At 56.0% G+C, this 25429-nt stretch overlaps 1 protein-coding gene across 2 annotated transcripts; it reads right to left on the bottom strand.

The window, feature by feature from the left end:
- Positions 1-19357, bottom strand: LOC125086844 (angiotensin-converting enzyme). Of its 2 annotated transcripts, XM_047706381.1 has the most exons (25): positions 19055-19357; positions 18294-18461; positions 17620-17716; positions 16783-16926; positions 16147-16338; positions 15472-15569; positions 14926-15098; positions 14310-14533; positions 13841-13985; positions 13443-13541; positions 13062-13184; positions 12519-12730; positions 11730-11866; positions 10728-10886; positions 10357-10444; positions 8152-8295; positions 7780-7971; positions 6463-6560; positions 6086-6258; positions 3999-4222; positions 3542-3686; positions 3127-3225; positions 1208-1330; positions 662-849; positions 1-520 (listed from the first exon to the last, which is right to left on the bottom strand). In XM_047706381.1, exons 1-25 carry the CDS (start codon positions 19319-19321, stop codon positions 291-293), a joined length of 3942 nt encoding a protein of 1313 aa, XP_047562337.1. In that variant the 5' UTR covers positions 19322-19357; the 3' UTR covers positions 1-290. The 2 variants fall into 2 exon arrangements, with proteins under 2 accessions (XP_047562337.1, XP_047562338.1); XM_047706382.1 differs by lacking the exons at positions 12519-12730; positions 13062-13184; positions 13443-13541; ... (7 more) ...; positions 18294-18461; positions 19055-19357 and adding an exon at positions 12005-12473.
- Positions 19358-25429: the final 6072 nt, after the last annotated feature.

Raw genomic sequence — 25429 nt, forward strand, 5'->3', positions numbered from 1 at the left:
GGGGAGGCAGGTCCTTTAATTGTATTCAGAGAGGGACAAGGACGGGGCTCCATGTTAGGCGGACTGCTGCCCTGGGATCTGGGGGCAGGGGCCGCGGGGGCTCGCGGTCCGGAGGGCGGGCTGTCAGCACGGGGTTCGAGGCACAGTGAGGGGGGACCGGGTGGGAGGAGGAGGGCGGGCCGGGGTGAGCCGTGAGGGGGGCGGTGGGTCCTCTGCGCACGACCCCGTGCCCCCAGTCTGGTGTCTCGGTGGCGGACGCTCCCGGCAGGCCCAGGCCGCCCCGGGTCCTCTCAGGAGTGTCTCAGCTCCACCTCGGAGCCGAACTGGGGCCCGCGGTGGGGCCGGCGAAGGCTGTGGTGGCGGATGCTGAAGAGGCGCTGGGTGAGGCCCAGCGTGGCCACCAGCAGGGCGACGCCCAGGAAGAGCAGCGCCCACTGGCCCACGCGGGCCTGCTGCTCGTCCAGCTGCAGGCCCAGGAAGTTGACGCGGCCGTTGCCCGGGAAGGGGCCTTCGGAGCGAGCTGGGCGGGGGAGGCAAGGAGAGCGGGCGGTGGGCAGGCCGACGGGTCAGGCTGGCTTCCCCGGCCCGGCACCGCGGAGGGGCCCGGGCCCGCGTGAGCTCTGGGGGCGCGCCTGGGGCGGAGGGGGATGGGGAGCGGTACCGGAGTTTGGCGTCCAGTTGTACTGAGGCCAGCCCAGCCTCTCCCCGTGCCGCCCGTTCTCCGTGAGGAGCCAGTCCAGCAGCGGCTTGAAGTAGTTCATCATGGCGGACGCGGACATGTTGGACTGGCCTGTGATCAGCTTCATGGCTTCTGGCCACGGCTTACTGAAGCCCAGTTTCATGGCATCCCTGGGGGAGCACCAAAGAAGGGAAACTGAGTCAGAAGGGCAGGAGGGGAGGCTCCCTGCTCCAGCCGCCAACCTAATTCTCACTCCCCCCCCCCTTCCCCCCACCAGCATCAACCTCCTTCGGGATTGGGAAGGCCTGGGCAGGCCTGGGGGAGTGGGAGTAGGGGAGGGATGGCCTGGGCCCAGAGGGGTGTAGGTCCCTACTGGGATGGCATATTAAGGCCCTGGAGGGGGTCCACCTGGAATCTCCAGCACAGGCACCCGGACAGCAGGTGTTCCCAGAAGAGCCCCACAGGGCTCTTCAAAGCTGAAGGGTTAGAGGGTGGAAAATGGTCAAAAGAAAGCTGGAGAACACTCACGCCAGGCGCTTCCCTGCCTCCTTCGATTGGTAGATGTCACACGTGTGCAAGGGGCCCTTGTGGCCAGCTGCCTGACACAGAGCCTCGTGGAACTGGAACTGAATGACAAAGCCCACGAAGTACCTGGCGTGGAGGGAAGCACGACCTGGGGTGGGGTGGCTGGGGACCTGTGCCACCGAACCCCAGTGCCCCTCACCTTCCTCTGCAGCCAGACAATCAGGGTGAGCACACTCTCTGGTCTGCAGGGTCAGCAAGCCTCCCTAGTTCCATGCCTCCCACCAGAGAGGCTCCCGCTGCATCTCAGGAGGGCTGTTCTGAGGAGGTCTGGTGGTCATTCAGGGGTGAGGAGGGTCAGAGCAGAGCCCTTCAAAGTTTTGGCAGGTTGCTTCTGAAGCAGTGAGGTCTGGGTTAGATGCAGGCAGAAGCCAGGTGTTGGCTCCAGGGTCACGTGCACTTGGCAGGGTGGTCTGGGCAAGGAAGCCAGCGCAAATGATCTCCTTTATCCCAAACAGCAGGGATTCCCTGGTAGAAATCTGCCGGTCAAGGCCACAGCAAATTCTCTGCACTTGGTTCAGAATGTCCCAAACTAGCAGTGCAGGCCTCCCACTTTGAATGCTGGGCACAAGCCATGTGCCACTGACTTTCCTGGCATTTCTTAAAAGTGCTTTGCCAAGGTTGCTGGTCAGAATTTGGAATGTGTCTCCTTCATCCACCCCTGCCTGAAGAATTATCTACACTAAGCTCAGAAGCTAACCATCACTTGGGCCTGGCTTCCATGGGAAAGCTAGTGCCAGCCTGGAAGAAGGAAACCAGTGCAGAAGGCAGGTAGGGGCCCTTCTTACAGGTCAACCTCATGTACTGTCCAGGTTGGGCCTCTTCTGAGGCACCCTTCAGTCCCCTTGGTCCTCTGCCCAAGGTTGCTCTCTGGAACATCTGAGCAGGCTTTCTCTCCCTTCCTGGACTCTGGAAACAATTCACCCAACCCACACTTATATATTAGTCTTGACTATATGCAGACATCATGCCAGGTGCTAGGGTGGAAAGATGGGCATTGTGAGCACGAATCCTCCCTCACTGGCCTTCCTGGGACTGAAGGTGGCAAGGGCTAGAGGTAGCCACAGCTCTTCTGGGGTAGCCCTCACTGCCCACCACCCTCAGCCTTGCCTCATGGGTGGTCTGGGCTCCCTGCGTCTCAGAGACATCTGGGCCCTTCCCTCTTGAGGTCTCTCTAGACCCTTCCCTCCCAGGGAGGGCCCCAGATCCAGCTGGGTCTCTAACCCTAGATTTAGTGTATAGAAGTTCTTCCAGGCACAACTCAAATTTTATCACAGGCAATATGGTGAATGCGTAGTAAAGGAATCACAATCTTGTTTAAAAACAGAAAGTTCGGGATGCCTGGGTGGCTCAGTGGTTTAAGCCTCTGCCTTCGACTCAGGTCATGATCTCAGGGTCCTGGGATTGAGCCCCACATTGGGCTCTCTGCTCAGCAGGGAGCCTGCCTCCCCCTCCTCTCTCTGTGCCTGCCTCTCTGCCTACTTGTAGTCTTTCTCTTTCTCTGTCCAATAAATAAATTTTTAAAAAATCTAATAAATAAGTAAGTAAATAAATAAATAAAAACAGAAAGTTCTTAGGTCATGATTTAGCCAAGGGTCATGGGTCATGGTTAATAATGTTAACTATCCAACCAAGGTCTTGTAACCATTAGCCAATTATAGTAGAGTTTCTGTTTTGAACTGCCTGGAGGGGAGAGACTCTCATCACGTCAAAAGTGTGAAACAACAGGGAGCCTTGGTTTCAGATGAGTGACCTAGGCACTGTGTGTCATGCAGCCAGGCCCTCCAGGTCACCCAGACAGGTAGCTCCCCACAGGGCAGCGACGGCCCTTCAAAGACTGAATGGCCTCTTCCCTTCCCCTTTACCTGATATAAGGCACACTTGAAGGAACGTGGAACTTGGCTCCTGGGTCAAAGTCACCTTGAGACCGAGCCACTGGGGGGCAGAGGCCCTGGTACTTCAGCCTGTCAAGGGGAAAGGTACGTTGGAGGGAGGGTTTGGGAAGAATCAAGTCAGGAAGAGTTGGCGTTTTTGAAGTAAAGAGCTACTTGCCCCTGGAGCTACACTGGATACTCCAGATTCTGGTGTGCTGTACCTCGTGCACAATCAGCCCGTGCCCCTCATCACTTACACACACACACACACACACACACACACACTCATGTGTTGTTCATAGACACATCCCCTCTCTAAACACCATACACACACCCCACATGCAGAGACACAGATACCGATGGAGACCCTCCCACAACCCACAGCCTCACGGGAACATTCTAGAACCTGAGGTTCCACCACTCCTGGTTGTAGTTCTCCTTGGTGATGCTTCCATCAAATACCCTCCAGCGCCACTGGTCAACGAGGTAGCTGAAGGGGACAAAGGCGATCTTGTCGAGTGCCATCTTCATCAGAAAATTGATGTCTTGCTCTGCCAAGGGAAGGGAGCCTGTTCGTCAGATCTCCACCTGCCTCCTGCCACATCCCAGCAGCTCAGCCTGGATGGGTGTGCAGCGGCTAGAGAGGGGAGGAGCGGGCTGTGCCTCTCTGGGTCCAGCGACCTGCCTCTTGGGCTGGTATGAGGGTTCTGTCCTCCCGGCTCACCGAGCTGGTGGCCTCCTTGTTCCCCATTGTTCTGTCCCAGCTGCTGCCTGTGAGCCATCAAGGGCTCTCCTACAGCCTCCCAAGCTTACTGGCCCTTCTCAGTCCCTCTGTCCAGCAGGACCTCCCATTCCTCTCTCACCATAGCCGCCGCTCTCGCTACTCAGTAGGTTAATACTGTGTAGGTGCTTGGGGGTAGACACAGAGAGTGCCAGCACATCTCCGATGGCCTCGTGAAAGCCAGGGTTGGCACCCTCCCGGAAGGTCACAGGCAAGTCCTTGTACTGCATGAAATACTGTATGTGGCCCATTTCGTGATGGGCCACCACCAGATCCTCCATGTTCACCGTGGTGCACTGCTTGATCCTGGAACACAAGGAGTGGGGCAAAGGGACCTGCTGTCCTCCCTGCATATGAACCAAATGCCCATCAATGCTCTATGCAGGGAATACCGCATTATGGGAAGGAAAACCAAAGGAGGCATGAAGTAAGCTTGAGAAAGAGGCAATCTGAAGGTTGGAAGTCCCTAAAGTATGGTCATTCAGGCCATCTCTGCCTCCAATTTCCCTGAATAACTCCAGCCCTCACTGCTATGTTGCTTTCTAACTGTGCAAAGTACTTGCTCCAGAGGCATTGGGACACTTAGCTATGATTGTGTAGGACTTTCTAGAATGTGGGTGCTATGATTTTTTTTTTCTTTTTTGGTACTGTGATTTTTCATGCGCACATTTTTTTTTTCTCTTCCAAGACTCAGGCTTCCTGAAGGAAACAACAGTTATTCTGAGCCATTCTACATCCCATGTGCCCAACACCAGCAAACATCTTCACCCCAGGTGGTTTCTGGCTCAGGCTGAAATGTCATCTGCAGAGCTGCCCACGCCAGAGGTCCCGCCTCCTTCTTCATCTTTCTTCGGCCTCTTTTGTGAACCAAAGAAATTCTCCCTTGGATCTAACCAGAGCCCTTCAGTTCAGTTGACCCCATATTTTTGTCATTGTACTGTCATTGTATAGGAAGGGCTTCCCTGCATCCAGGTTGGAGTCTGTCCACCTTCTCCTATGACTCCCCATACAAGGAAACTCCCCACCCCAGAAGGGCTCTCACCCTCTTGATTCTGTCTCCATCCAGCCCTACAGTTGCAGCCCTCATGCCTTTGAAAGAGGGAATCAAGAACGGGCAGTCCAGTGAACCCTGGCTGCTTTGTTCTAGCCTCTCTGTGTCCACTCTCATAAGAAGACACTTCACCCATAATGGCAGGTCATCCTTGCCATGTCTCCCAAGAAGTGGGGTCTTCTCTCCCTTCTTTGACTCTGGATTGCCCTTGTGACTTGCTTTAGCCAATGAAGTGTGGCAAAAGTGACTTGGCCAGTTTTGGATTTAGCCTTTAAGAGACCTGGCTGTTTTTGCTTTCTTTCTGGAGGATGCCAACCGCCAGATAGGAAATCTGCCTGCCTATCTCTCATACTGGGCAAAAGCCCAAGCTAGCCTGGACAGACCTATGTCCCATCAATCCCCAGCTGCTCCAGTCATCCCAGCCCAAGGACCCAACATGTGAGTAAAGAAGCCTGCTTGAACCTTTCTGCCCTAGCACATGCCACATGGAGAAAAACTGAGGAACCCGACCAAGAGCCAGAACCAAGTCCCCACCCCGTGCTCTCCAGCCACCAGAGCCACCGCAGCTGAGGTCTCTATCATTGTACATAAGAGCAGCCATGTCCATTGCATGTTGCCTGTGCTCCTGACCAATAAAATCATGAACTAAACAAATGATTGTTTTCTACCTCTAAGTTCTGGGGTGGTTTGTTAAGCAGCAATAGATAACGATCCTCCGATGAAGACAGATTCTGAACCTCTGCTAATGGTGGGCCCGTGTGAAGCCCCCAGTGTCCTCAGGTACCTCTCTGTGTCAAGGCACATGTTGCCAGGAAGATGGCCTGCTATAAGCATGGGCTGCCGCAGAGTGAGGGAATCCCGGGCAGCTCCCATGGTGCTCACATCCGGGACTGGCCAGTGCCTGAGAAGACCCTCGCCTGGTAGACAATGTTCTCCCACTGGAAGCCAATGGCCAAGCGGGGGTCAGGCCCAAGGCTCTTGACTCTCATCCTAATCGCTGGCCCCTGTGCTTGTTTCTGCTCACTCTGGCTGAGGGGACAATAGGAGAACCTTCACTTGGCTCATCTCCTTGCCCACTGGGTTCAGGATATAGTCCCCTGACTGCTACCTGGACACACCTGAAGTCCTTGCCATTGTAGAAGTCCCAGGCAGAGGCATGGCACACTACTTCCCGCCCATCGGTTGGCTTCTCCAGCATTGATTTGTTCCAGAACTCAAAGGGCACAGGCAACAGCCCCAGGGAGGTGAAGAACTTGTCTGCTTCTTCAAACATCCTTTTGGGAGTCCAGCCCTGCAAGCAGAGGGAGCTCTGTCCAAACCGGGGACGAAGGGGCTAGACTGTGTGCTATGGTTGGGGTGGGGGTTGTGAGAAGGCCAAGCCAGAGGGAATTCCTGAATCAGAGGGCCATCTCCCACTGAGGCAGAGGTCTCCCCTCCCCCGTGCCCGGGGGCTGCCTTGGAGGGGCAGAAGTGTGACGAGGGGCCCAGTGTGCACCTGCTTTATCATGGCCTCTGTGGCATCTATCTTAGGGGCTGAAGGGAAGGGGACCACCAAGTCATAGATGTTGGACCAGGTCTGAGCCCACATGTTCCCTGGAGGCAGGTAGGGGAAGAGAAGGCAGAGAGAGAGGAGAGACCGATGTTACTTCTCAGACTCAGCATCATCACCCATGGAAAGGGAACCAGATCCCCGTCTTAAGATCTTAACGGCTTCTCTTGAGCACCTGCTGTTTTGCAAATGGTGCCTGGCATTCGATACACATGGTCTTCAGCCTGTACATCCAGTGCATGAAGTCATTATCTGCTCTGAGTGCTAAGGTCTTAGTTCAAAGCCTCAGCTCGGCCTCCCGCTCCTGGGGCCACTTGGGCCTGGTGCCTCCCCTTAGGGGGTCTGTGTTTCACAGTCATCAAGCTGATGTCTCCTCAGATATTCTTGGTCTCATCAGTGCGGATCAAGGACGGCTGGGCTCCTGGGCTACAAGGTCCCCAAACCTGGTCAAGCTTCTTGGGGTCTCCCTCGTGGTTGGCAAATGGTCTGTGGCCCTGTCTGGCCTCTCTGCTCATAGCAATAAGCCCCCTAGGGCTGTGTCCTCAGTGGCCCAGCAGGGACGGACAGCAACCCGGGAGCCTCTGTTTTGCCTCCCTGCCCACCATCCTTCACTGTCTTCCACTGCCTACTTCCTGCCTTCTGGGCATCTGAGCTTACAAGCCCTGAAAACACGAGGGTCCAGAGGTTGCAATGGCTCTACACTCTCCATGTTGTCCTCTGTGCTCCTAACTCCCTCTGCCCCGGCCTGAGCATCGTGTCTGCCCTTCTCTCTACCGCTACCTTTTCCATCTGTGGGATCCTCTCTCATCTTTGAAGGCTCTGCTCCTGTGCCGCCTCTCGCCTCTCGGGGAGGCCCAGGTTCTCACTCCCAGCCCCTCCCTCGCCCGCACCCCCAGCGTCGTGCTGCCTTGAGCGGGGATGGGTGATAGGGTCTCCCGTAAACTTATTATGAATCCTCCCGCTGCTCCATCCGGGTGATCTGTACCATGGGGCTCCGTAGCAAATGGGGTGTTCAAGACAAGCAGGGGGCTCATCCCCGCACACCTAGCTGCCACCCCACCCCAGCCCTAGCAACATCCCCTCAGCCTCAAGTCTTCACTCTCTCCGCCCAAGGTGCCATCTGACGGTCCCTCCCACCCTCTCCTCGCCCTTTGGACAGCACTGGTCCCACCCTCCCTCATCCGGGCTCTGTTCCCGGCCCTGCCCCGCCCCCGCCCCTGCCCCTCCCCCGTCCGGCCCCCGCCCCGCGGTACTTGTCCTCACCCAGCAGGTGAGCGGGAATTGGGCCCTCCAGGTTGATGTGCTGCGACCCGTAGTGGCGGTGCAGGGCCCGACGCACGTAGGCGTGCAGGTTCAAGTACAGCGGCTGCAGCTCCTGGTAGAGCTGCTCCAGGTCTTGCTCCAGGGACGGCATCTCATACATGACTCTCCAGGAGTCCCCTGCATCTTCGTAGCCTGCAGAGGGAACACCCGACCAGTCCCTGAGCAGCCCCCCACCCTCACCCCCGCCCCCCCTCACCCCCGCCTCCTCTAGGGACCTCCCTCTCACCAAGTGTAGGAGGCTCTGAGGACCCTCCTGAGGGCCCCAGTGGGGCTGGGACCCGGGAGCCGGCGATAATGGCGGGAGGGACTCACCGTTGAGCCGGGCAGCCTTGTTGGCGAGTTCCACATACTTGGGAAAGAAAGGGAGGATGGCTCTCCCCACCTTGTCCCGCCAGCTCTTCCAGGCCCACAACAGATCTTCATACTTCCGGGATGTGGCCATGAGGTTCGTGAGATCTGCGGGAAGGAGTTGGAAGGAGTTGAAGGGCTGGAACCTTGAGCCCTCGGCTCAACTCCCACCTCCTATAAAGTGGACTTGGTCATAGGAGTTTGAGGCTGGGGTTCAGCTGGGAGGTCCTTTGAAGAGGGCTCTCCAGGCAGCCTGTCCAGAGACATGGGAGAAAGGCTCCTGTGCTTTCTACAGAGGCTTCCTGGTGGCCGTCCCTGGGCTCAGGGGACCTGCACACCACTTCAAGTTTGCAACAGCCCCGTGAGGGGTGCACTGGCTTTCACATGAGCGTTTTGGCGACACGGCAGTTTCCCCCAGCCAGGAAGTGGCCCAGCCAGGCACAAACCAAAGGCCGGGACTCCAGAGCTGCTGGTCTCCACGGATTTCCTGCTCACCCCTCCGTGGGAGGGACAAATGGCTTAGAGGGCACAAGACCTGAGTTCCTGTCTAGTCTCCCACTGACCCCAAAATAAACTCACGAGTCATGGGACCCTTCTTCCCCTATCTTTCAAATGGGGATATGCCAGCACTCATGGGGGGAGTTGTAAAAATTAAATGGGGGGGGGGCACAAGGGCCCTGAGTGGGCACACTCCCCATCGGTCTCTGAGTATTAATGGGGCCCAAGCCATCTAGCACCAACTGCTGGCAAACTCGACGGAATCAAGGATGGCCGTGGAGACAAAGTACAGAGAGCCATCCCAGTGCCGTCAGGAAGGCCAGAGTCCTAGGTCTGGGTCTGGTCAAAGCCACACTGTGCGTGCACCCTTCTCCATATGGCTTGCACGGAGCTGACACACACCTGGCAGAGCTGGGACAAGGAAGGCCTGAGCTCACGTGGCACTTTCGGAGCCCCCCTCCCCCATCAAGGGTGGTGCCTGCTCTTGGTCCCCAGGCCTGAGCCGGAAGACAGCAGACACCCTTTGAGACCATCTGTACCTTACTATCTGACTTGTGTTCTCTCCCTATTTCAGAATATGCTTCATGATATCTACTTCTCCCTGAGAAAGTATATTCAAATGCATTGTTTGGGGAAAAAATGTATTGTGAGAATTTCACTTCTGCCCTCTGCTGATGTGAGTATTCTGGGTTTTTTTGTGGGTGCTTCCTCGTTTTACTAATGGCACTGATCTGATGGCCCGGGCCTGGATTAAGAGGCTAACTGACGGGAGGGGGGTAGGGGGAGAGGCGGGGAGAGGCTGAAGCCTACACTCTTCCACATACATGTGCACACACACACACACACACAGGCACGCATACGCCCCTCGCAACTCTGTGCGTGCCTCCCCGTGTATACAAACCGTAGGTCAAACCCTGTCTCAGGAAAACTGTCTCTCTCTCCTGTTTATTTTCCATTTCCCCTTCTATTTGTCATTGTTCTAATGAGGGACTTGGGCAGAGGGCCAGGGAGAGATGATTTCTGGGTAGTGACCTCAGGAAGAATGTTTATGGCTCTAGCTCCCCAACCCTTGGGAATGGGGTTAGGAGGGAGGATGGAACGTATCTGTGCACAGGTACTTGAGTGTCCAGGGGGAGCTCTTCCAAAGGGGAGAAGCCAAGAAGAACCAGCCAGTGCGGAGAGAGAAGGGGATGAGGAAGAGCCGGGGCATTCCTTCGAGCGGGAGGTGGGTTCCATGAGCTGTGGCCTCAATGTGGGGGAGAGGGGGCAAGGAGGAGGCCAGAGAAGGTGGGAAAGACATGGGTTGGGTGAAGGAAGGAAGGAACCTAGAGTTACTCTCCTTAGTTGCGGGTATAAGCACTCAGCTGACAAGTCTGAGGTACCCCCTACTCTGATGGGCGGAGTGCAGAGAGGAAAAGAGGGAGTCCAGGGAGACCCAGAGGGAACAGAAGCACGGACCCATGGAGAGCCACGATCAGAGCAGAGGTAAAGTGGGTGCCCGCCCTCGGTGGTAGCAGAGAAGACCCCGCTGGTGGAAAACAGAGGAGTGAATCTCCTGAACATGCTGACCCCGTGAGTCAGGGGACCCTAACCCCCTCAATGGTCCAGTACCCCTAATATTGCCCACGCCAGCCTTTCCCACCCTCCCTCTCGTTCCCCACGTGCGCTCACCAGGGTCCAGCTGCAGACAAGTGCCGTTGGCGTGGCACACAGAGGCAACGCTGTAGGTGGTTTCCATGTCCAGCAGGATCTGGTTGTACTGCAGGAGGAAGGAGAGACACAGCAAGCTGCCCCCCTTTGCTACCTGTTCTGCCCCAGGCACCATCATGTGCAGGGGGGACCTATGGAGCTGGGGGACTGTGTTCCCAAAGGTGCTGCCTTCTCAGGAGTTCTACAGGTGATGCCAATGGGGGAGATGTCACGACAGATAGAGGAAGAGGAAGCAGCAGGAAGGCCAGACCCTGTACTGGGCTCCGTCCCCCGAGCTGGGACCTGGTCTTGACCTTGGACCTTCCATTCCCTGCTCCCCACAAGCCACATACCTCCTCCAGCTCGTTGGCAGGCAGCGCTGCCCGCTCTAGGTCCTGAATCTTCTTTATCATCCGCTTGATGCTGGCGTTCTGGAAGTTAGTCACATCGAACTGCCTGGCCCAGGTGCCGAACTTTAAGGTGTGGTTTGCCATCTGTATGTTCTTCTGCAGCTGAGGGCAAAGGGGGAACCATGCCAGGTGGCCTGGGAGCTTTGGAGAGGCCTCTGAGGTGAGGGGGCCACGGGGGAAGTGGAAGGGACTGGATGTTGCTGTGGGACGGGGCAATTTTGTCAAGTTGTTGCTTTGCTCTTCAACCTGGACCGTCTATGGGGTCTTGGATGCAGTGTGTGCCCCTCAACAGAAATCCAGTGTCACACAGGACATTCCTGGTAGACAGAAGGGGACGCGCCCCATGTATCTTGTTAGGATGGGGACAGGTTGGTGTTAGTTCTGTGGCCTCTCTGAGCCTCACGGTCCCATCTGTAAAATGGGAACAAGATCACTGGTTTTGCAAAGGCAGATGAGGACTAAAGGAGGCAACAGCCGTAACGTTCACAGTGGTCCTCAAGAAACGGTTCTCCAGAGCTCACCTCCCATACATCTGCGTGCACCACACAGGCCGGGAAGGGGTGAGGGGCCGCGAGTCCTTACTGTGGTGGCAAACAGGGGCTTTCAACCTAAAAACCCAGCTTTAGTCTCCCCTGTGTCTGTGCAAATCATTCTGCTATGAACAAGAGGTTGCTTGGTAAAGAAAGACAACATTTTTAGGCATTGAGTATATGCCCACCCAAATCTGAAGTTGAGTATTATTTTAAACATCACATCTGGATTTTTCACAAATTCTGATAGCCTCCCCCCATGCCCTCTGCCCTAAGGGAGGGAGGGGGCAGCCTGCTCTGTGCTGTCTTGGGTTTTGAGGCTCGGTCCCTGGGGGCAGGAGTTCACATGTGGGCCGCCCATGTGCATGAGTGTGCGCGCGTGTGGGCGAGCATGGGGCGGGGGCAGGGCCCCTACCAGGATCTTGCTGGCCTCTGTGGTGATGTTGGTGTTATAGTTCCAGTTAGCCTCAGCATACTCATTCCATATCACCAGCGACCTCTGATCATACTCCTCCACAAAACTTCTGGCCTCAACCTCATCGGTCACCAGGCCTGTGGAACAAGTGGAGGGAAACAGACAGGCCTCCCCTTGCCTTCTGCTGCAGGTTGGCCTGAGCCTGCCCCTGCCCCAGCCTCCTGCTCCTACCCTCCTACCCCCCAGGCCCCGCCCCACCCCCCAGCTGGTCCCACTTGGGCTCTGGGGTGTCTGGCTTCTCGTTGTTGCCTGGCTGGTTGTTCTCTGGCTGCTGGTTGTTGCCTGGTTGGTTGTCACCTGGTGGGTGGTCTCCTGGCTGGGGACCAGCATGGGGTGCCCACAGCAGAGTAGGAGGAAGAAGAGGCTAGGTAGTCCTGGAGCAGCCCAGCCTTGGCCCATGGCCGCAGGAGAGCAGAGCCCTGTAGCCACAGTCCCCCGGCCAATAAGAGCGGAGCCTGCAATGTGACCTCATAGAGCAGTGTGCCCACCAGCTTGCCCCCGGGGGGGGCCTCAGATCTGGGCACCCCCTCCCTAGAATGCTGGGGAGAAGGCATGCTCATTCCCACCCCAAGGCCCCATGATGAGCTAAGGGTGCTGGGCTGCACGGTCCTTAAGGGCAGGGTGCCGGGGCCCAGCTGGGAGCGGCTGACCAGGAACCAGGAACCAAGAGTCCAGAGCCCAGAACCAAGAACTTACGTTAGCCAGCCCCACCCTCACTCCGGGCTTTACCAATGTCCTGTGGGTAATTGTTGGGCATCGGAGGCCGCCACTGGTATTCGGGCCACCCCAGCACCTCCCCGTTGCGCTCGTTCTGCTCCTGTAGCCACCGGTAGACCGGCTGGAAGTAATCCAGCAGCGGCTGGGCGTCCAGGGTGTCCGTGCCGATCGCCTCCTTCAGCACCTCCTGCCAGGGCCTCGAGGAGCCTGCCCGCAGCACCTCCCTGTTGGTGGGCACAGGGCACTCAGACCAGCGTCCAACACCGGCCCCCCCCACCTCCGTGCCCCCTGGCCTGTCAGAGCAGCAACATTAAGACTCTGGGGACTAGGAGCTCGAGCGAGGGGCCCGGGACATCATCCTGTGTTGTACCCGCCAGAGGCCTACTCTGTAAATCCTTGAGGACAGAAAGAAGGGGCTGGGAGGGGAGGAAGGTGCCCTCCCTCAGTAGGGCCTTGTGGTTTTCCCATGGGCAGCCAGTTGCCTTCCAGACACATCGTCTCCCCACCTCTCCCCTCCCCTCTCCTCCCACTGGCCCTGCTGCTCCCCCTACACACCGGAGCTTGGCCCCCGCCTGGGTGGACTGGTAGATGTCACACTTGTGCAGTGGGTACTGTTGACCTGCCTCCTTGCACAGGGCTTGATGGAACTGGAACTGCAGGACAAAACTCACAAAGTACCTGCAGGTACAGGGCGGGCATTAGGGCGAGTGGTGGGGAAGCCTTCGCCCAGGCACCATTCAGCCCCTGACCCGGCAGAGGCCAGACCATACGGGCCGCCTTGGGGGAGAAGGGAGAACCCACCCTAGCTCAAGAAAGAGGCCCACTGAAATCCCAGGCCCTTGAGGGGGTGCCCAGAAGAGTGTGGGGATCAGCCCTGAGAAGGGGGAGGGGGACGAACAGTGTGACCCAACTGGGTGGGGGGAGGGGCACTGGTACCTGATGTACGGTGTCACATTTGGGACATGAAACTTAGCTCCGGCATCAAAGTGGGTTTCGTTTCGGGCAACTGGAGGACAAATCCCCTGATACTTGGTTCTAGAAGAGGACGGTTAAATTGCCTCAGGACATAAGAGTTGTACACAGGCTGACTTAGCCTTTGCAGAAAATGCTGTGAAGCAGACATTCCCACCAGGCCATCCTGTCCCCCTCTGGAGAACTGCGGAAGACTTCCCGGAGGAGGGAGTTTAGGGTAGAAAAGAATGGGTAGGGAAAAGGGTAGAGACAACATTAGAGAGGATGGGACTGGACTGACGGAGGCAGGTGGCTCCTGGGGGTCTAGGAGAGGGAGGAGGGAAAACTTGGGGTTAGGCCCTTCCTGATCCCTCTTTACTCACCGAAGATACCACCAGTCAAAGTTGTAGCGGGAAGGGGGTGTACGCCCACTAAAGACCCCCCAACGCCACTGGTCTACCAAGTAGCCAAAGGGAAGGAAGGCAATTTTTTCCAGTGCCATCTTCAACAGGAAGTTGATGTCACTTTCTGTTGGAAGAGGAGACGAGAAGAGGGAGGTCAGAGGGAGATGGGGGTCCAGCTAGAATAGGGTGGGCCTGGGCCGGAGCCAGCAGGAGGTGGGAGTGGCCGATGCAGAGATGGGAAGGCCAGCCTTCACAACCATGGAGCCCTGCTTGGAAGAGGGCCCTTGGGCAGTGTCCAGTTGGAACTTGGGGTGAGCTGTGAGGCTCCAGGTGGATGCCCAAACCTGCCTGAGCTGGGGCGGAGAGGCAGAATCAGGAAGGGCAGGAGGGAGTGTGGGCTGGAATGGGGTCCGGGGGGGCCAGGCTGGGTCCTCTCCACCCCCCATACCCATGTCATTGCTGACATTGTCCAGCAGGCCAATTTTGTACAGATGTGCAGGAGTGGAGACGGAGAGCGCCAGGACATCCCCGATGGCCTCGTGGAAGCCAGGGTTGGCCCCTTGGCGCAGGGAGACGGGCTGCTCCTTGTACTGCAGATAGTACTGCACGTGGCCCATCTCGTGGTGCACCGTGGACAGCTGGTCCATAGTGACCCGCGTGCACTGCTTGATCCTGGGGCAGGGAGATGGCGAGGGTGAGGGTGAAGGACAGGGCAGGGCAAGGACCAGAGCTTGGGGAGGCCGGCACCTAAGGGAAAGGAGCCAGCTGGGCACTGCCCTGGGCCTCGAAGGAGCTGGTGGAAACATACAAATCCTTTGCCCTGCCCCAGCCCACACTCAGGGCCTTCTTCCTCCACTCCAGTGCAAAGAGCTGCTGTCTGCCAAAGCTGCCAAAGGCAGGCGGCCTAGGTGTCTGTTATGCCCAATAGCCTTGGAATAGACCCAGCCCCACTGGATAGTGTCAGGGCTCGGGGAAGAGGTGGTTTGGGGAACTGGCTTCTCTGTACCCAGTCTGCCCACCCTTCCTGGAGCTCCAGACCCCCCTTTCCCCTCCCACGTCTAGACCTGAAGTCTCTCCTGTTGTAGAAGTCCCAGGCAGAGGCGTGGCACACCACCTCACGCCCATCCGTTGGTTTCTCCAGCATGGACCCTGCCCAAAACTCAGGAGGCATGGGCGAGAGCCCTAGGGAGGTGAAGAACTCCTCTGCCACCCGGAACATGTGTGTAGTGTTCCAGCCCTGGGGGAGGGGAGGGGGAGCAGGTACAAGTCAGGGACCAGCTGTGGGAGCTCACTTCGGCTCCCACCTAGCTCAGCTCCTTGCCCAGTCCCTGCTCTGGTGGCCTCCCTTCCCAGAGGCAGGGTGCCCACCAACCACAGTGGGTCAGTAAAAGTAGACGGCTGCCACACCCCACCTGTGGGGTCCTCGGGGGAGGGGCCGGCATCTCGCCCCGGACACAGACCCCAGCCCACTGCTGGCATGCACACTCCGGGCTAGTGCTCTGTAGAAAGTGGGGTGACCCATCTCCCTCCTGTAACGTCTTCCTGCCCCTCCCCCCATGTCTGACGCCTTCATGCTGCCCCCGCCGAACCCAGCCCAACCCCGAGCTTACCTTCCGCACCATAGTGCTGGTAACATCGAGACTCGGCTTGTCAGGGAAAGGCACCATCATGTCATAGAGGTTGTCCCAGCTCTGGGCCCACATGTCCCCTAGACAGAGGAGGGGAGCCAGTCAGCTTTGGCTTGGCTGGCTTCCTGCCTGCCTGCTTCCCCACGTGTGTCCCCGAACAGCCCTCTGGGTCTCTGGCACCCGGACCCTGGGCACTCAAGGGTAGCAGCCTGTTCGCCCCCTCAGGCCCACTCACGCTCCCGAATGCTCCAGGTTCCCTAGAGTTGGCAAGGACGCTGGCAACAGCTGGAAGGACCCCGGCAGCATCACTTGGGCTCACACTGCCAAGCCCGGGCTTGCTTCCTAGGACATAATCTAAGATGATTACTCCTCCCCCATTGGACCTGGAGTCAAAAGTCTGTAGTGTGACTCCTAGCTCCACCTCTCACCAGTTCTCTGTCCTCTGCCCTCTGCCAAGTCTATGCGCCTCAAACCTCCGGGTCCCTGTCTGAAAAGCAGGAATAGCCGTGGTGATTGAGAAGGGCCGCCTGCTTCATGGGGTTGTGGAGTGAGCCACGGGGGTCGTGCGAGGGGGAGCACACAGGATGGGGCCTGACAACGGGAGACACAAGGAGGAGAGTCCATGGGACACGTGTGGAGGCAAGGGAAGGTCCTCACCCAGCAGGTGCGCAGGAATGGGGCCCCTGAGGTTGACGTATCTGTCTCCATATCGGCGGTGCAGTGCGCGGCGGACGTAGGCGTGGAGATTCAGGTAGAGGGGCTCTACTTGATGGTAGAGGTGCTCCAGATCTTCCACGAAGGTGGATGACTCATACCAGGAGCGCCAGTAGGCCCCCGTGTCTGAGAAGCCTGCGGCGGGTGTTGGGGTGCAGCTCAGACCCAAGGTTCTGGCACCTCTGTGGTCAGCTCCTGCTTCCCCATCCTCCGGGCTCAGGGCCTGCCTATCTGCCAGCTAGCTGGGAAAAATGGCTGAGGGACCGCCGCTCTAGGATTTTCCAACTAGGGTTGCTCCAACTCCAGCTAAACAGATCCTGGCACGGCAAAGATGAGTGCTGGGGTTCTGACGTGTGCTGGGGGGGGCAGCACGAGGACCGCGCGGTAGCCCCGAGGAAGGCAGGTGCGGCTCCAGCCAGTGCCACCATCCACTAGCCGGAGACCTTGAGTCGGAATATGGCAACAGCTGCTCTGTCTGCCTCAGGGGTCGGGCTCCAAGGGGACTGTGGATGGGAGAGCTCCTAGCAAGCTGGGAAGGGCAGCGCTCACTCACACCAGGGGTGGGGTGGGTCAACTCACCATCCTTCTGGTAAGCCTCATTGCTGAGGGTCGTGAAGTTCTGGTACAGCGGCTTCAGCGGGGTGCCCACGGCATTGTGCCAGCCCTCCCAGGCGTAGAGTAGCAGGGCATAGTTTCTTGAGATGGCCATGATGTGGGTGAGCTCTGGGACATGGGTGAGCAGGGTCAGTTGTTTCCACTGAAGGCAGCAGCCATCTTCAGGAGAGCTCCCACGCCAGTCCTCACCATCTATACCTGGTTCCTCAGCATCATGATGCCCCCAAGCCAAGGGCCACCTGCAGCCTGGTGGGCTGGGGCTGGGACCTATACAAGAGGGGTCCTGGTCCCTAGGGAAGTGAGGCTCTAAGGCGGTACAGACAAAGGGGCCATCCAGAGGCCCAAACCCAGACAGACCTTTCATGGCTCATGGGTTAGAGCGGCTAACCTTAGGCTGCCTCGTGGATGGGGGTGTCAGTGTCGGGGGAGACGGGGAGGTTTAGGTTTAGAAGTGACAAGGGGTCTATGTCCTGTGGAGGGCTCTTGGGAGACTCAGAGGACTCATGAAAGGGCAAAACCAGGCAGCCAGGAGGAAGGCTAGTGGGGATGGGAGAGGCCAAAGCACCCATGGGGGTCGGGGTTGGGTGGGGTGGGAGCTGGAGGCTGGAGGTATGAGAAATCAGTGTGCCAGAAGCAGGGGTGGGGGCAACCGGCAGTCCAGTCCCAATTGGAGGTCAATGCCTTTGGTTTACACACTCCCTCCACGGGCCTCCTGTTAAACATACCCTCTTCCTGGGTGCAGCAGGGCTGTGGGGGAGGGCTGGGAAGCCCCAGCAGAGACAATTAAAGACAGAGCCATACCTGGGTCCAGGGACCAGCAGATGGCAGTCTTGTTGGGATAGAAGCAGACCCTGGCTGTGGAGTAGATCCTGTTCATGTTGCTTAGCAGAGAGTTGTACTGGGGAGTTAGAGTGTGGAAAATGTTAGCATCAAACAGCTCCCAGATACCATTGGGCTGCCCCCTCCTCTTTTTGCTGGGATGAAAAGGAGGCGGGAGAGGGCATGTGGCTTGGGCAAGGCCCCTTGTGGCACGCAGGACACTCTGATCACTAATATACTGATTCCCCTTCCCATGGAGGCAGCCTGCAGACGTGGAAACAATTGTCCTTAGAATTTGGGATGGGCTTCAAGTCCCAGCTCGGTCACCACCTCGCAGTGAGGGCAAATCTCTTTCACTCTGGCCTCAATACCTTCTCAGTCCTCCTCAATCTTTCAGAAGCCCATAAACCACACCGGACTATGGCAAAATTTTGAAAACCCCCTTTTCATCTGTTTTCTTGAATTTCACTTTCTATACCCCAACTCCAGGGGAAATCAATGTTTCAGGGAGCCGTTCTGTGCTCACAGAGGCTTCCCAGTCAGGATGTGTACAGACCCCAGAGCCCCCTCCTGCCAGGCTTCCCCCGCCAGCCCAGGGCAGCCCTGGGAGGCACGCTTGATACATCTGCGTCCACCCTCCGGCCCACCAGGCCCACCTGCTGCCGCTTTTCCACAGGCAGGTTGGCAGGACCCAGGGTGCGAACACCGCTGATGACCCTTCGCAGGATGGGGTCGCTGAAGTTCTGCCAGATTGGGTCGTACAGATCCTTGGCCTTCTGGCCCCAGACCTCAGCAAACTCCTGGTTGAGTAAGGCTGCTTCCTCCTGTGGGCACCGGAGGGGACACAGCAGAGGCCATTGTGCTGGGCAAGGGGAGGAAGGCCAGGGTCTCCTGGACATTGGGGCCTGGGGAAGCACTGCTCCCTCCTCTTGGGGGTCAGGAGCTGGGGGAATCTGCCTCAGGTGGGCAGCGGAGCAGAAACTGGGGCCAGAAGAGAAGCGGGCGGAGGGGAGGGTAGACAGTGATGAGCAGTGACAGAACAGTGAGAGAGGGGTAGGTAGCGGCTACGGAGGATGAGGGCCCAGAGCAGAGAGGGCACCCTCGAAGAAGACTGCCTCTGACCCAGCCCGATGTCATCCCAGGGCGCTGCAACCTGGGGCGACTTGAGGTCAGGCGAGCCAGCCTTATCCATTTTGGTTCTTGGGGACGGACCATGAGCCCAGCACCATGCTGGGACATCCACTGCGGGTCTGATGGGGCGCAGCGGGGTCGGCGGCGTCCGCGGGTCCCACCGGGTACCCGAGGCTCAGGGGCCGGGGGCGCGCGCCCCGCCGTGACTCCCCGCCCCCCAGCGCCCAGCCGCAGGCCTGTGATTGGGCGTCCGGGCCCCGCCCCCGCCCCGGGCCCGCGCGCCCACCTGGCGCCGCGCGTTCTCCTCGGTGATGTTGGTGTCGTACGCCCAGCTGGCAACCGTGCTCTGGTACATCACCAGCTCGGCGCTCGAGTTGAAGCTCTGCACGAAGAGCTGCGCCCCGGCCTCGTCGGCGGAAAAGTTTCCGGGCTCCAGGTCGGGGTGGAGCGCCAGGGCTGCGGGCGGCCGCGGCGGCAGGAGCAGCAGCGGCAGGAGCAGCAGCGGCAGCGGCGGCGGCGGCCCCCGCCCCGCACGGCCCGACGCGGCCCCCATGGCGCGGTGCGCGGTGCACGGCGCGGCGCTGCCCGTTCTCCCGCGCCGCGCCCGGCCTGCGGATTATAAAACCCCGCCGCCGCCGCCTTCCGACACACCCCCACCTCCCCGCCCCGCTAGCTTCCTCCCCGACTCCAAAGTCCCCCGGCTGCGGGCCTAAGCGAGCGGGGCGGGGACCGACGCTTCCTGGCCAGCCTGGGCAGGGGCGCCGGCCCGGGGAGGGGCCAAAGCGGCCCCCCGCGAGCTCTCGCCCGGGGGGTGGCGGATGGGGCTCAGGTCAGGCTCTCACAGAGGAGGCTGGAAGGGGGGACCCTCCCGACACACACAGACCTCCGAGGCTGAGCGGGCCCGCAGTTCGCCGGAATAGCCCAGTCTGCACTCGGTGCCCTCTCCCTGCCATCGCTCAGCCTTGGCGCAGGCACCCGGGAGCCCCGCGATCTCCGGGGCTCCGTCTCCCGGCCGAACCGCCCCAGGCGTCTCCGGAGTGACAAAGTGGGGGAGCAGTCCGCGGCGCCGCCAGCGCAGCAGAGATGGGGTTAATGATCAGTCACCGGGTCCAGCTTCTCCACCAGGCCTTGGGGGGGGGGGGTGACCTGCACCGGCCCCGGGGGAAAGTTTCGGCTTTGGAGGCGCCTGGGGGAGGTGCTGCCGCGAGGTTCGCCTGGGGACTGGCTGGGGGACTACCAAGAAAGGGAGGAGAACGGAGGGGCTGTGCTGGGAGGGTCTGTCTAGAGGCACAGGAGCGCTGGCACGCATGCCCCCTTCCTGCTGGGGACGCGAGCCGTTGTGTCTTACGCAGAAGCAATCACACAGACTCGCAGCCTTTGCGAACGACGAGAGGAGCCTCCAGATGAGAATTTATCCCCTCACTGTGACAGATGAAGAAATTAAGACTGCGGTTTGAGTGGCTTGCTCCAAGTCACCTCAGGTCCCCACACTCCCCATCATTCTTTTCCTGTGTCATCCACATCTCCAGGGGACAAACACAGGGAAGGAAGAGAGTGGCATCTGCCTGAGGTGGTTGTGGCAGCGGAAGGTCCTCCCCTAACTCCTCAGCACCACGGTGTCTGTCCCCAGAGGCGGACAAGTGAGTGGGAGGGGTGGTGGAAGGAGCCAGAGGCAGAGCAGAGGAAGCAGGAAAGGGACCCCCGTGGGTGGTTCCCCAACCCATTCAGCTGCTCCAGGCAGTTGGGAATCCCTGTGTCTGGGTGTCTGGGTGTGGACAGTACCTGGTGCCTGAGGCTCTGAGGGACACATGGGCTCCCCTTGTCATATGGAGTGTGCACAAGAGGCTGTGACCGAAATGCCCGAGATGACTAATCAGGCGACATGATGGCAGGGAGAGGTGTGTGCAGGAGGAATGGGGTGGACGGGGGACAGGGAGGGGAAGAGGGTAGATAGCTAGGGGCTCTCTGGCTTTCCCTCATGCCAAGGGACACTGGTGCATCTCAGGGCTGGCTAGGTGGACCCCTGTGACCGTCCTAGCAAGGGGGAGGGCCCAGGCGGAGGGTGCAGTGGTGGACCTGGGCTCTCCTTCCCAGAGCCATGCGGGCTCTCGGGTAGTCCAAGTGAGCTGCTGTCTTCTGGGAGGGAGGAGTCTCCATTGGCGGCTGGCAGTGGTTGGGGGGTGCCGTGTGGAGTCTAACACCCCTTCAGGCTCTTAAGGAAGGGTCAGAGTGGGGGAGGAGGGGCAGAGTGGAAGGCTTAGCTTGTAACTAGGGAGCCTTTCTCTGTAGTCAGAAAAGAAACCCAAGGAAAGCAGCATGGAGGTTAGATTTCAGCCGGGCCTGCCCTCGGAAGAGCTTCCCTCCAAGAACCGGATCTAGGAGGGCGGCAGAGCAGGCTGGTCCGTTCCGGTCTATGTGGCACTGCGATGATGTCTATGGAACATCTGGGTTAGGGACTTGAGTTCAGCATGGGACAGCTTCTGCCTCATTGAAAAATAAAAGAATCCAAGGTAAATGGGTTGGAAAAATCTCATCTCCGTGGTTTATGTGGAGCAAACAGACACGAGGGCTGGTTGAAGGCATCACCGGCACCTCCCTAACGATGGTTCACTCTGGTAGCCTGCTTTCCCACTACACAATCCGTGCCAGGAGACAGAGACTGGGTCTGCCTTAGTCTCTGGTTTTTCCAGAGCTCAGCACAGCGCCTGGCACAAAGTAAGCCCTCATTCAAGGAAGGTGGGGTATGTGGATAAAAGGAATAAACATCATTCAGACCCGCTTGCCAGGTGGCAGGCTCCCAGCCTCCTGCAGGAATAACAGGAAGGACCAAAGCTCACTAATTTGGAATTTGCAATAATATTGATGTTACAACCTTGATCTCAATGAGTAAAAGTTAAAAATAACCTCTCTCTCTCTCTCTCTTTAGGGTCCTATTCATGAGGGAGAGGTATAATAAGATACATATTACATTTGGATAGCACTTTAGACCTCCTAAATTCTTTTGTAGGAATTATCTAATTTGATAATGGTAATAACCTTGAGAGGTAGGAAAGAGATACAGTCAGTTACTTCCCAGACTCCATCAAATCAATGGAGGATGTTCTGATTCCTATAGGAGGAGGTCATTATGGTTAGGCCAGTGCAAAGAGCTATGGATGACCGAACCAACAAAGGAAATGCAGTCTGCTTGGGAGATCACTCCCTATCTCCTCCTCTCTTCCAGGGAAGGAGGTATCACCAGCTATCACAGTTTGAGGGGAAAAAAGATCCCTTAGAAAATATGCCCCAAAATGGAATAAAATTTTAGAGTCTATATATAAATCCTTGAATTATGTTCAATTGAGTTTTTGATAAGGGTACCCAGACAATTAAGCGGGGTAGAGGGAAAGGGAAGAAATTCTTTTTGACAGATGGTTCTGGGACACTGGATTTCTACCTGCCAGAGAATAAAGTTGGACCCCCACCTCATACTGTTTATAAAAATTAACCCAAACATATCATAGACAATGTAAGGGGTAAAATCATAAAAATCTTAGAAGAAACATAGATATAAATCTTTCTGACCTTGGATTAGGCAATAGTTTCTTAGATGTGACACCAAAAGCACAAGTGACAAAAGAAAAATTAGATAAATTAGACTTTGTCAAAGTTAAAAACTTTTGGGCTTCAAAGGACACCACCAAGAAAACGAACAGACAAGCCACGAAATGGGAGAAAATATTTGCAAAGCATGCCCATGATAAGGGACTGGTGTCCAGAATATATAAAGAACTCTTCCAACTTAACAAAAAGACAAATAACTCAATTTAAAAGTGGGCAGAGGATTTGAATAGACGTTCTCCAAAGAGATACACAATGACCAAGAAGCACATGAAAAGATGCTCAACTTCATTAATCATCAGGGAAATGCAAGTCAAACCACAGAATGAGCTACCACTTCACACCCACCAAGATGCCTAAAATAAATAAGACAGGGCACCTGACTGGCTGATTCAGAAGAGCACGTGACTCTTGATCTCTGGGTTGTGAGTTCACACCCCGTGTTGGGTGGAGACTTTGCTTTAAAAAAATACATTAAAAATTTTTTTTTAAAAAAAGACCATAACAAATGTTGTTGAGAATGTGGAGAAACTGGAATCCTTGTACATTGCTAGTGGGATTGTAAAACGGTGCAGCCACTTTGGGAAAACAGATTGGCAGTTCCTCAAATTGTTGACCATAAAGTTACCGTGTGACCCTGCAACCCCATTCCAAGGTACGTACCCAGGAACTGAAGAAGTGTCCACACAAAATACTTTTACACAAATGCTCAAAGCAGCATGTTATTGTTTGTAATAGCCAAAAATGGAAAACGACCCAAATATCCATCAACTGATGGATGGATAAACAAAAGGTAGTATATTAATACAATGGAATATTATTTTGCCATAAAACGAAATGAAGTATTGATTATACACTACAAATATTGGTGCTGTTCAGGCTACAACACAGATGAACCTTGAAAACATTATGCTAAGTGAAAGCAGCTGGTCATGAAAAGCCACATATTTTATAAATCCATTCATGTGAAATTTCTAGAATAGGTAAATCCATAGAGACAGAAAAAGGATTAGTGGGTGCCAGGGATGTGGGGAGGGGACTTGGGAGTGAGTGCCAATGGTATGGTTTCTTTATGGGATGATGAATATGTTCTGAAATTAGCTGGGATGGTGGCATAACTGTGAGCATACTGAAAACCACTCAACTGTACACTTCGAGAAAGGGGGGGATTTTATACTATAGGAATTGGATTTATTAAAAAACATGCCCAAGGGTTTATTTCTATCATTCTATGTTCATCAAGAAGTCTCCTGATTATTGACAGGTTTTTAGAGAAGCTGTAGGTCTCTTACCAAATACCCCCTTACTCCTGCTTAGCTAAAACCCCTGGGGCGTCTGGGTAGCTCAGATGGTTAAGTGTCTGCCTTTAGCTCGGGTCATGATCTCAGGGTGCTGGGATAGAGCCCCATGTAGGGCTCTCTGCTCAGCGGGGAGCCTGCTTCTCCCTCTCCCTCTGCCTGCTGCTTTGCTCGTTTGTGTGCTCTCTCTCTCTGTCTCTGTGTGTGTGTGTGTGTGTCAAATAAATAAATTAAAATCTTTAAAAACAAATGAATTAAAAATAAATAAATAAAACCCACCCATCTCTCAGAGCCCAGCCCCCAAATAGCTCTAGTTCCCTTAATCCCTGCTAATCTCTCTTTTCCATATTTATTCAGCATTAACGCATACAGGCCCCCAAAGCACAGTGTAGGGGATGGATTCGGAGCCAGAAAAATTGGGGCCACACTTAAAGTCTTATGACCTGAGCAAAATAACCTCTCTGAGCCTCAGTTTCATCCTGGGTAAAAATCGCTGTAGACCCTTTACCCATCCTCCCTCTAGGGGTTGTGAGAAAATGAAGACAGATTCCTTGTCAGTTGTCACACAAAAACAAGATGGTATTAATTTTTTAAAAACCATCCGCTCATGTTCGTTATGTGCAGGGCACTGGGCTGAAAGAGAAAGACAAGAGTGTTGCCTTTAACGTAAAAAAATGGGGTGAAGAGAAGATTAGGTCCGTGAGGCCACACGCAGTATCAGTAGAAAGTGCTAAGGAGCTGGGAGGAAGAAGGCTCCAGCAGGCTGGAGAGGACAGACAAGACAGATTCCTTGGGAGGAAGGCAGAATCTGAGAGAGGGAGGCCCCCAGGAGCCCAGTATGGGAGCCAGGTATGGAAGCCCGGTATGGCAGGGGGGTAACAAAGATACTGGGGGGTCAGGGTGAGCACAGTTTATTTAGACTCAACTAGCACTGTCCAGTGGGACTTTCTCAGACTGGTAGAAATGCCTGTCCAACAGAAATATAATGAGAGCTGCATACAGAATTATATAATTTCTGGAACCACATTTAAAAACGTAAAAAGAAAGAGATAACATTAATTTTAGTAACATGATATAACAATAATTTAATATTTTATTTAAAACTGATATAGCCAAAATATCATTTCAACACGTAATCATTAGAAAAATAACGAGATATTTTACGTGTGTGTGTGTGTGTGCTAAGTCTTAAAAATCTGGTGTGCGTTTTACACATCACAATTTGGATGCTAAACGGTCAAGTTACAGTGAAATGTAAACTTACCGCAGCAATGGAGTTTTGTTCAATGGAAAAACATGGTGTACTGCTTCTGTTTTTAAATTAGAATTAATTGAAGAAAATTAAAATCCAGTTACACTGGCCACATTTCAGATGTTCAATAGCCACATGGGGCAAATGGTTTTGGGTTGGGCAGTGCAGCCCTAGAATTAAGATTTTGAGGGTAGATTGTGGGATTGAAGACAGCTTCTAACTCCACACCTCCAGCCCGGACCTCCCTGGGCTCTAGGCTCGTGCTCCACTGTTTTCCAGAATTATCTGTGTAGGATCTGAATTATGATCATGATGACTGTATGACCCTTTCCCCCAGAGGCCATCCCACCATGGACACATGGAATCCCAGCTTTACACAGTACTTTAAGGCTCATCTACCCCAGCTGCCTCCAAATGGAACCCTAGACCCGCAGGGGTCCTTGAAGGTGCTCATGAGGGTCAGATGAGCACTTCCAACTGGAATCCTACATTTCCCCGATGTGCACCTGTT

Source organism: Lutra lutra, chromosome 16, assembly GCF_902655055.1.
Source record: "Lutra lutra chromosome 16, mLutLut1.2, whole genome shotgun sequence".
NCBI lineage: Eukaryota > Metazoa > Chordata > Mammalia > Carnivora > Mustelidae > Lutra > Lutra lutra.

Excerpts from the sequence above, each read along its gene's own strand:
- LOC125086844 (XM_047706381.1), bottom strand. The coding sequence starts at position 19,321 with ATGGGGGCCGCGTCGGGCCGTGCGGGGCGGGGGCCGCCGCCGCCGCTG. Across the intron at positions 13,185-13,442 it reads AATGTGACACCGTACATCAG|GTACTTTGTGAGTTTTGTCC; the intron begins GTACCAGTGCCC and ends CTGTACCTGCAG. Across the intron at positions 10,887-11,729 it reads CAGAGGCCAGCAAGATCCTG|CTGCAGAAGAACATACAGAT; the intron begins GTAGGGGCCCTG and ends CTTTGCCCTCAG.